This window comes from Lolium rigidum, chromosome 6 (assembly GCF_022539505.1).
Source record: "Lolium rigidum isolate FL_2022 chromosome 6, APGP_CSIRO_Lrig_0.1, whole genome shotgun sequence".
Lineage (NCBI taxonomy): Eukaryota > Viridiplantae > Streptophyta > Magnoliopsida > Poales > Poaceae > Lolium > Lolium rigidum.
In genome coordinates, this window is record NC_061513.1 from 70,270,999 (window position 1) to 70,282,095 (window position 11,097).

At 40.0% G+C, this 11,097-nt stretch overlaps 1 protein-coding gene across 1 annotated transcript; it reads right to left on the reverse strand.

Moving 5' to 3' along the window:
- Positions 1–9,610: 9,610 nt before the first annotated feature.
- On the reverse strand, positions 9,611–10,107 carry LOC124659730 (two-component response regulator ORR42-like). The gene is made up of 2 exons (XM_047197550.1): positions 9,895–10,107; positions 9,611–9,802 (listed from the first exon to the last, which is right to left on the reverse strand). Exons 1-2 carry the CDS (start codon positions 10,105–10,107, stop codon positions 9,611–9,613), a joined length of 405 nt encoding a protein of 134 aa, XP_047053506.1.
- Positions 10,108–11,097: the final 990 nt, after the last annotated feature.

The following is an 11,097-nucleotide window of genomic DNA, read 5'->3' on the forward strand; positions in this document are numbered from 1 at the left end:
GATCGGCTAAACAAACTGTAAAAAGAATAAAGATATTTAGGTATTCTGAATAAAAATAAACGAAAAATCATAATCAAAATTACTAACCCGAAACATTGTGCATGAATATCTAGTGACCAATTTTAGTTGCAAAATCATAAGAAATAATTCTTAAAAATAATTTATAAGTTAAGCATGCACTTCGAGTACATCTCAACTAATGGAAATCTACGCTAGATCTGGCAGGAAGCTCAAATTATTAGAAGTTGCTATTGCAAGACGTGTAATTTTTTTTATTATTACTCAGGACAGGAAGATGAAAAAATCTATATTTCCATATAAGAGGATAAGAAAAACATCAGAAAATAATATAAAAACACAAAGAGAACATTGTTCTACATATGAAAAATTTGTCATGTTCTTTACTACAATAAGTAGAACCAAAAACATCGTAAGGAAGACCGCATCATAGCAAAGAAACGATGAAAAATAAAACACATGTGTGCATATGCATGGTTGCACCTCTAAGAGTCTCTTGTATGTAAGCATAGCAAAATAAACTAGTACATGATGATGATTGCAAGGCAAAAAAAGAAGAAAAAAATAGGGACCTCAAAGCTTGCTAGAGCCTATGGCAAACGAGGTCGAAGGAAATGCAGTTGGCTCTCTTTTTATCTTGTTGCTTCAGGCTTTGGTGTTGTGTGCCTTGTACCCCTCTACGCCCAGGTATTTATAGAGGGAAACGAGAGGAGAACCTCCCCAAGGCCGACTGATCTCAGCCATTCATTTGATAATTATGTATGTTCCCGCGTGCGAATATCTTCACCATTTCACATGAAAATAGAAAAGGGAGAATTAATGTTGATATTGCCAATATATTTTGTTATAAATGATGCATATATTTTCGTATTTCTAGATACTACTCATAGATGTACAACTTATTAAATTGTCGATCATCGCACCGCATAAGATCACATTTTGTACAAGTATTTATGTCTTGATATGCCTTGTAGCTAAATACCAAAAGGAGATTCTAAATTATTTATTGTTTTGCCATCAATAACAGGGATGGATGTTCATTTGTTATTGTGGTGATTAGTTCAAGTATGGCAGGAAAACCTTACTATGAATGTGTCCATGATAGATATCAAATGCTATTTATGAATTTAGTGCATCTGGTATATTCCAGATCGATCACATATTAGTAGCTCGACTGCCGGATTATTTTGATCTCCTATCTATAATTTTGCATCCCATATATGTGCACATATGCTTAACTAACATAAACAAAGATGAATTGTACTAGATTGTATATATGCTAACACTAAAGGTGCTAAGAGATAACTAGCTATGTCTTGGATATGACCACGACAAGTGCTACAGGGGGTACTAGTTTTTTGAGGGTTGGGGTGCCAGTTGAGAGGTGCATATCAACGGACATGTATCTATCTATGGACTGAGATTGCACGAAAACTAGGGTTTAGCTAGGTTCATCCCATTAATCGATCAATTCATTTCATTTCATCGGCAAGCAACTCGAAACCTCAGCTCCATGTTGGGATAGAGTGCTCTGCAGATGATGCACATCTCCAGGCTAGCCATGGCCCCAGTATCTCCCTTGCCGAAGATGGAGTTTGGCAAGAAGGTGGCGAAGTAGCGAATGGCAGGGTTCTGGATGGTGGCGGACTTCTTCCGCAGATAGTACGAGCTCCTGTGTACAAAAATATGTTGTCGAGCTTCTTGTGCCTCCTGGACAACCTCCTCAGTAATCTTGAGCTCTCTCTAGTAGTGGAGAACCCGAAGAAACCACAAAATTCCTCAAAAGTAAGACAATGCGGCATACCATTCAACTGAAAACTCATAGTGGTGTCTCGCCCTAGGATGGTGAGGTCATCGTGGAAGGTGGCGAGAAACTCGAGTGTGGCACGCTTGTACGTGTCATAGCTAAGTGACGAAAAGACCTCCATACCGGCGTTCCTCACCAACATGGTGAAGTTGTTGTTGAGGCCTTGGGAGGTGAGAAACTCCTCGTCGACCCACTTCTTTAGGAGTACTTTGCGGGTGGACAACCTCTTGTACTCCTTGTTGAAGTCGGTCTCGAGCACTTCTTTATCCTTCCGCGAGTCGGGGCGACTGCTCGAGCCACCAGCCCCACTGCTCGAGTTCTTACGGAACATACCGCTAAAGCTCGTTGTGATGCAAAAAAAATTCATAGCAAAAGTGTAGGCATTAGGTTTCTATGGTATTGTACAACGATTACACGCACAAACTTTGGATTCGAACGTGTAGAGTCAACAATAAATTTCAAAAACTATGAACTCATCTAGGTACCCAATACGAGAATTCAACCGTTCATTGCTGCAAATAGCACATGGATCAGATGAGAAACGTACCTATGTGAAGAATCCCCAACTCAGACGAACAAAATCGACGAAGAATCGATGATTCTAGGGGATTAGGGTTTGAGGTTTTGAGAGAGAGAAAGAAAGAATGGCTGGTTTCTGGATTTTCCCCAGCTAGCCCGACACCTTAACGAAGCCGTTCAAGCGGTACAGGCGGACGGTATACGGGGCAAACCCGTTCGTACTGGTGGTCTCCACCGTTGGATGCGTCGGTTCAGTCAGGATCACATAAAAGGATTGCTGAGATGCTCATTGTTTGTTTGTCTTGTAATTTTGGTATAGGATTGCTCCTATATAGGAAGGAGTACTTCTATATCATGGGGCAGGAGGTACCCCATTGGCATTCTCAATAATACTTGTATACTTACAATGACAAGAACTTACCTGGGACCTAAGTTGAGTAGCATGATGTTTAGGTACTTGTATTCAAGGGGCAAGAGATTTTCGACTTGTGATTTGTCAAGCATGCCCTCACATTAACTTTAACCATTCAAGATGCTTATGATAGGCGTAATGAGAGCTCAAAGCTAATGAGTACCATAATTTTTGGAAGGTTTATAAAACTTGTTAATCTTACTTCCTTCTTCGAAGGGCCTTTCTTTTACTTTTATGTCGAGTCTTCATCTTATTGATTTATGCACGAATTAAGAGAGCAAAGTTGTCATTCTGAGTATACTATGCATAGTCCCAAGACTTATTGATTGATTCATGATTATGCTATCGCATGTTCTTAAATTACTTGTATCTAGTCACACTTTGAACTATAAAGGTGTCCTGCCATTTATGTTTTGCTACTTCATAAAGGACACGCTGAGTACAACTTTGCTATGTTTTCTCTATTCTCATAACCAAATAGTTGCTTTCAATGCACAATTATTCATGATCCTTTGTTTGAGTTACTTCTCATGTTATAACATAGTTACTAAGTTCTATAATTAGAATTATGCCTATCATGCCTATGTTTAGAGTACTTTGATCCCAGCTTACAGTGCTTTACAATAGTTTGATCAAGATTGTGTTGGCTTCATGTCACCTCAAAAAATATTTTTGTTATCACTTACCTACTCGAGGAAGAGCATGAGTTAAGCTTGGGGATGCTTAATACGTCGCAAATATATCTATAATTTTTTATGCTCCATGCTTGTTTTACACCAATTCCAATATGTTTCATTTACACTTTGTTGCACTTTTATACATTTCCGACACTAACCTATTATCAAGATTCCACAGTGCCATTTCCCAGTTTTCTGCTGTTTTTGTATTTCAAAAAATTTGTACAGGAAATATTCTCGGAATTGGACGAAACAAAAGTCGAATTCAATATTTTACCATAACAAAGACAAGTCCAGAGGAGGGCGAGGAGGCGCCACAAGGCGGCCAGACCACCCCATGGCGCGGCCAAGGGTGGGCCCGCACCAAGGGGTGGTGTGGGCCCCCAGGCGGCCACCGACCTCGCCCTTCCGCCTGTTTATTCACGATCTCGAGAAAACCCTAAACACCCAAGCCTCCATCCACGAAAAGTTTCGTCGCGGCCGCCATTGCAAACCCTAGCTCGGAAGGGTTCTGAAGCTCTTCCTGGCACCCTGCCGGAGAGGGAGATCGTCACCGGAGGCCTCTACATCGCCATGCTTGCCTCTGAAGCGATGCGTGAATAGTTCATACCTGGACCATGGGTCCATAGCAGTAGCTAGATGATTGTCTTCTCCAATTTGTGCGTCATGTTTAGATCTTCTGAGCTGCCTATCATGATCAAGATTATCCTTATGTAATGCTACATGTTGTGTTTGTTGGGATCCGATGAATATTAAATACTATGTTGAGATCGACTATATATTTTTCATATGTTATTTGTAATCTTGCTTGTTCTCCATTGCTAGTAGATGATCTGGCCAAGTATGTACTTGTGTCTCCAAGAAGGAGTATTTATGCTCGATAGTGGATTCATGCCTCTAATTTTCTGGAAGAGTGACAGTAACTTCTAATATTGTAGATGTGATGTTGCGACTAGGGAGAAAACAACAATGTTTAATCAAAGGGTAATTCTATTGTTTACTTTACACATATTGCTTAGTGCGATAATCTGTTGCTTGCAACTTAATACCGAAGGTGGATTATTAGTCATAGACGCTGTTGGATGATGATGTATGTATTATGTGGTAATGCCCAAACGAATCTCATAGTAATCATCTTGTCCTGTATGGTCTTTATTCTATCAATTGCCCAGCTGTAATTTGTTCACCCATCATGTTATTTATCTTTATGGAGAGACACCTCTAGTAAACTGTGGACCCCGGTCTTTTCTTTTACACTGATACAATCATCCTGTTCTTTTTACATACTGCCAGCACTGTTCTCTTTTCATTTGACTGCAAGCAAACATCTATTTCCACACTATGCATTTAATCCTTTGTTTTCAGTAAAACTTGTGAGATTGACAACCTCACTGTAATGTTGGGGCAAATTATTTTGGTTGTGTTGCGTGCAGGTTCCACGCCCTACCAATAGTTAGCTAGCAACATTTTCAGAAGTCACGCCTTTGTCCTACTGGGTGATTAAACCTTGGTTTCTTATTGAGGGAAAACTTGCTACTGTGCTCATCATACCTTTCTCTTCGGGTTCCCCAACGGTGTGCAATCTGCGCTCATCACCGGAGAAGGGTGAGTTCATCATTTTCCTAAGCTCCGTCGAACGCGACCTTTCGTTCCGCACCTCGCATTTCCTCTGGCGCCTCCTCGCCTTCTACAACATCCAAATCTTGGATATGGGGACACATATCCTTCAACAAATCAGCCTATTCGTTAGCCTCTGTGAGTGATATCGGGGATGCCCGCCATACTTTCCCCTCTAGATAGCGATCGTCCATGAGTGAGTCTGACGCAAGAAGAGGAAGATGTCTCTAGTCATCATCGATAGCATCACCTTGTAGGTGAATGTCGGTGAATCGTTCGTCGACTTTAAGATTCCAAAGAAGGCGCGGGCGGATTGGCAAAAGTTCTGGTTCTACATGAGGGAGGAGACCCCAACGAGATAGATCCCTAGCTAATTCAATTCCAATTCCATTGAGTTTTTTGTTGATTTCTAGGAACCTTAGACATAACAAGTAATCCAAATTTAATGCATTCAAATTGAAGGAGATACCTATTACATGGATCAATATAATTATTAGTAGCCTCTCTTGTCCTTCTTGCTAAAGACAATCTTTAACATGAACCTGGAAAGAAGACGACAATACGATAAAACTAGACAAATACGACAATGCAGGTATTCTCATACATATATGAGCTCAACATCTTATTCCCTCCATTTATCTAGGAAACTTGGCTAGTCTTAGACTATGTCGTTATTCTTGTCCTTCTTCTTGATGACCTCCTGAATTATAGCCCTGACAAAATCAAGCTTTATTGTTTGGGCACAAATTCATCAGCACAGACCCTCATGAACGCCTCTTGGGCATTATCACCAACTGATACTCGAACAATCTTCACATGAATTTCTCCCAAAGCATGAATCTTCTCAATTGCCTGCAAAATAAGACAAGAAGTACATTTTCAAGAAAATTATTCAAACAAAATATAGCTATTTATCCCTAATGAAAGTAACGGAAAACTAATACATCAAGCCCAGACATTACGGGCATGTCCTTGTGACAAAAAATATGTCAAACTTCTAGCCCTCGAGGAACAGTTGCACTGCTTCTTTCCCATTCTTAGCCGTAGTAATCTCACAATCGAACTTACGCAGCATGGCGGAGAGAACCATGGTCTCAACATCCGAATCCTCAACAATAAGTGCCTTAATCAGGGATCCTTCGACGTAGGATGTCATGATCAGCTAAACAAACTGCAGAAAGAATAAAGATATTTTTTATTTCCGATCCATGCAATACTTGTAAGGTGATTTTTATATGGTATTCTGAATAATAATAAACAAAAAATCATAAAATGTTCTAGCAACTTCAACTTGCTTGCTCATGAATGTTCCTCTAGCTACAGTACGAAGTATAGACTTTGACATTGGATTAAGGTCATTATGAAATAAGTGGATAATTAACTAGTCCTTCGTTCCATGAATTGGACAGTTCATGATGGCTTCCTTCATCCTTTCCCACGCAAGCGCTAGTGGCTCACGGTTTTCTTGTCTAAAACCTGTAATATTATACCGTAGCTGCATATTCTTTGTTAGAGGAAAAAACTTAGTCATAAATATATTAGTGCATTCATCGCGTGAAATAATCTAGGAAACATGCGTAATTTTACAGCATCGGGGTTGACATCTTTAATGTTCATCATATTGGATATCCTAGTAAATGTATTTAAGTGCATACCTGAATCCTAAGCGGATGAGCCACCAAATCGATTCTTCCGAACCGATAGCTTAGTAAAGGTTAGGCTTAAATTCATAGTTATCCACTGTCACAGTTGGCTGAGTTAAAATAAAATCAACATTGGGGATAGCATATTCCCCAAGCTTATTTTGTACAATGGTTCCTATATTTTTGGTGTTTTTGATTATGACAACAAAAACAATAACTAATTTTTTTGGGTTTTCAAATAGATGAAAAAAGGTAAACTAATAACAATAAATAAAACTTAAATCGAATATGAAACTAACAAGTTCTCTAGTAACCTTACCGGAATAGCAAAATTGCTTCCTCAGCAACCGCACTAGAAAAAGGGTTGATACCTTCGATCCAGATTATGGATTGTAGTATTGTAAGAAGACATAGGTTTAATAGAACCTTGGGAAGAACTACTAAAATTGTGTAAACAAAAGGTCTACAAGACATGCTAGTTGATTTTATCTTACGCTTACCGGACCTTTCGAGTTTACTTTGGTTGGTGTTGTGATCAATGGATGAAGATAGGACAGGGTCAAGGATTCTCCTACTGCTATGCATACATATAGAAATTAGGTAGTAAATAAAATAGTGATAAGAAAATTTGTGAAGAGCACATCCATAAATACTAGTGCCCCTAAAGCTAGAGGTGACAACAGTCTCTTGGTCCAACAATTTTCCCCCGGCTGCGAGTAACAATAATTATTAAGTAAATGAATACATACCAAAGCATTACTCTAGAAGATTGTGTCTTTGATCCTGAGTGAATCACTAAACATGTACCGTTACTTTCCCCTTTCTGGCACTAAGGTTTTGCGGTGGCACGCCATTCTCACCTCATCCCACCTCTTCCCATGATTGATTTGATAGACATGTGTACCTGCAGCAAGGTTGGAAAAAGCACTAGGTGTAAGCGAGGCGGTCGGCATTTGCCTAGTGCCTAGGCGATGCTTAAGCACCACAGGCGTAGCCTAGGCGGGCACAGTTTATACCATCAAATCTGTATATGGGTTATTATATGTGAATATTCATTAATTTAGAGCATGTAAATGTGTAAATTTCTAATAACTAATTTTAGATTAATGCCCGTCTAGCTTTGTTAGTGAAATATTTCGTAATTTATTAGTGTCACCAACATGGTTGTCTTGTCTAGACTTCCGCTTATGCCCTAGGCGAGGCGTTTGCCCATCGCCTAGTGCCTAAGAGTGCTTAAGCATTGCCAAGGCACCGCCTTGTCCAACAGAGCCTGCAGATCACCGAATCTAGGAAAAGAGACAAGGATACAAGATTGCAAAACTCCTATTCAATTCCTACACATATTCATGAGACTAGATGCATGTAAACGCTGCGAGAATTCACCCCAATCAGCAGCCCCTGAGGACTACTCACACATGACATCAAGATCAAATATAGAAATCATTGTTGCAAATACTTGGATTGAAATCACAATATTCTTACAATGGTTACCAATTCTCAAGGAGATCTCTATTATAATGGTGATGGATGTGACTATGTAGGAGATGGGGGAGATGGAAGGGATGAACTACGGTGGTGGATCTCCTTTGGAGTGGTGTAGATGGCGGCTCTGTTTGATGAAGAATGTCACTCTCTTTGAAGTGACTCCCTTGACAGAACTAATAGGGTTTGACCTTAGGAACGTTGCGGTGCCCAGTACGGGCGGGGCATGCATGTACCGGTGCCCGCTAAACCCCATGGAACCGACTTTCGGCATCTGGTTGATTTTGTTGCACTTGCGATGAGATTTTCTTCAGTAATTGTAGGTCCATCTGCCCTTATGACATGATTTCAAGCACACCATTCGAAAATAGAAGAGATTGCACATCTTTGCAATAATTATTCATTATTAGCACATTGAGAGAGAAATTTAGTAAATTCTTTACATAGCTAAATGTTTAAACGTGAGAAAATGTGGCGTATTTTACATCCGTCATCCTATATAAGGTAGGTGGAGGGCCAGAGAGCCAGTCACTCCTCATTATCTGCACCTTCCTCCCCAGCATGCCTCGCCACCATTACCACTGCTTCGAGCTCCATTCTGCAATACCAATCGTCTCTTCTTTAGCCATGGTGATCAACAGAGCGTGGTGTTGATCAAAGATGATGAAAAAGACTTTAGTGCCCTTCACCACCTCACTGATCATCCCTCAAATAGGAATGACCCATTCGAGGATTCCGGAATGGAGGAAGTGCCCCTACCGGAGAAGGGTGAGTTCATCATTTTCCTAAGCTTCACCGAGCGCGACATTTCCTTCCACACCTGGCCTATTCTCTAGCGCCTCCTCGACTTTTACAACATCCAAATCTTGGACATGGGGACGCATATCCTTCAGCAAATCAGCCTATTCGTGACACTATGTGAGTGCTATATAGGATACCCTCCATACTTCTCCATCTAGCTAGCGATCTTCCATGAGCGAGTGTGGCGCAAGAAGTCGAAGGGGTCTCTAGTCGTCGGCAGCAGCATCACCTTGCAGGTGAATGCCAGCGAATCATTCGTTGACTTTGAGATGCCAAAGAAGGCGCGGACGGATTGGCAAAAGTTCTGGTTCTAGATGAGATAGGAGACCCCATGAGCTAGATCCCTAATTTAATTCTAATTCCATTGAGTTTTTTTGTAGATTTCTAGGAACCTTACACATGACAAGTAATCCAAATTTAATACATTCAACTTGAAGGAGATACATATTACATGGATTCAACCTATTTATTGGTAGCCTCTCTTATCCTTCTTGCTAAACACAATCTTTAACATGAACCTGGAAAGAAGACGAAAATATGATAGAACTAGACAAATAGGACAAAGCAGGCATGCTCATACATATATAAGCTCAACATGTTATTACCTCCATTTATATAGGAAACTTGGCTAGGCTTAGACCATGTTGTTATTCTTCTTCTTCTTGATGACCTCCTGAATTATAGCCCCAACAACATCAATGTTCATTGGTTTGGGCAAAAATTCATCAGCGTCGACCCTCATGAATGCCTCTTGGGCATTATCACCAACTGATACTCCAACAATCTCCACATGAATTTCTCCCAAAGCACGGATCTTCTCAATTGCCTTCCAAATAAGACAAGAAGTACATTTTCAAGTAAACTTTTAAGCAAAATAAATAGCTATTTATCCCACATGAAAGAAATGGAAAACTATACCTCAGGCCCAGACATTATGGGCATGTCCTTGTCACAAAAAATAATGTCAAACTTCTTCCCCTCGAGGAATAGTTGCACTGCTTCTTTCCCATTCTTAGCCGTAGTAATCTCACATTGGAACTTACGCAGTATGGCGGAGTGAACCATGGTCTCAACAGCCGAATCCTCAACAATAAGTGCCTTGACCGGGGATCCTTCGTCGTATGATGTCATGATCGGCTAAACAAACTGTAAAAAGAATAAAGATATTTGTTATTTCAGATCCATGCAATACATGTAACATGATTGTTATAGGGTATTCTGAATAAAAATAAACGAAAAATCATAATAAAAATTACTAACTCGAAACATTGTGCATGAATATCTAGTGACCAATTTTAGTTGCAAATCATAAGAAATAATTCTTTAAAATAATTTATAAGTTAAGCATGCACTTCGAGTACATCTCAACTGATGGAAATATACGCTAGATCTGGCAGGAGCTCAAATTATTAGAAGTTGCTATTGCAAGACGTGTAATTGTATTATTATTACTCAGGACCGGAAGATGAAAAAATCTATATTTCCATATAAGAGGATAAGAAAAACATCAGAAAATAATATAAAAACACAAAGAGAACATTGTTCTACATATGAAAAATTTGTCATGTTCTTTACTACAATAAGTAGAACCAAAAACATCGTAAGGAAGACCGCATCATAGCAAAGAAACGATGAAAAAAAATACATGTGTGCATATGCATGGTTGCACCTCTAAGAGTCTCTTGTATGTAAGCATAGCAAAATATACTAGTACATAATGATGATTGCAAGGCAAAAAAAGAAAAAAAATAGGGACCTCAAAGCTTGCTAGAGCCTATGGCAAACGAGGTCGAAGGAAATGTAGTTGGCTCTCTTTTTAGCTTGTTGCTTCAGGCTTTGGTGTTGTGTGCCTTGTACCCCTCTACGCCCAGGTAATTATAGAGGGAAACGAGAGGAGAACCTCCCCAAGGCCGACTGATCTCAGCCATTCATTTCACTACAAGAAAAGTTGCCATGGCCGACGAAGTTGAAGTCGCGCCGTGGTTGCTCGTGTACCATGGCCGACGATTTTGGGTCTGTCCGTTGTGCATGTCAAAACGTTTTTTTTCTCGTTTTTGAGGCCACCTAGCCCGACGAAAACGGCCAAAACGTTGCGTATGGTGGCCCGGGACGTGGTGCATC

Coding starts and splice junctions, on each gene's coding strand:
- LOC124659730 (XM_047197550.1), bottom strand. CDS start 10,107: ATGACATCATACGACGAAGGATCCCCGGTCAAGGCACTTATTGTTGAG. Junction 9,803..9,894: donor CCATAATGTCTGGGCCTGAG/GTATAGTTTTCC, acceptor CTTATTTGGAAG/GCAATTGAGAAGATCCGTGC.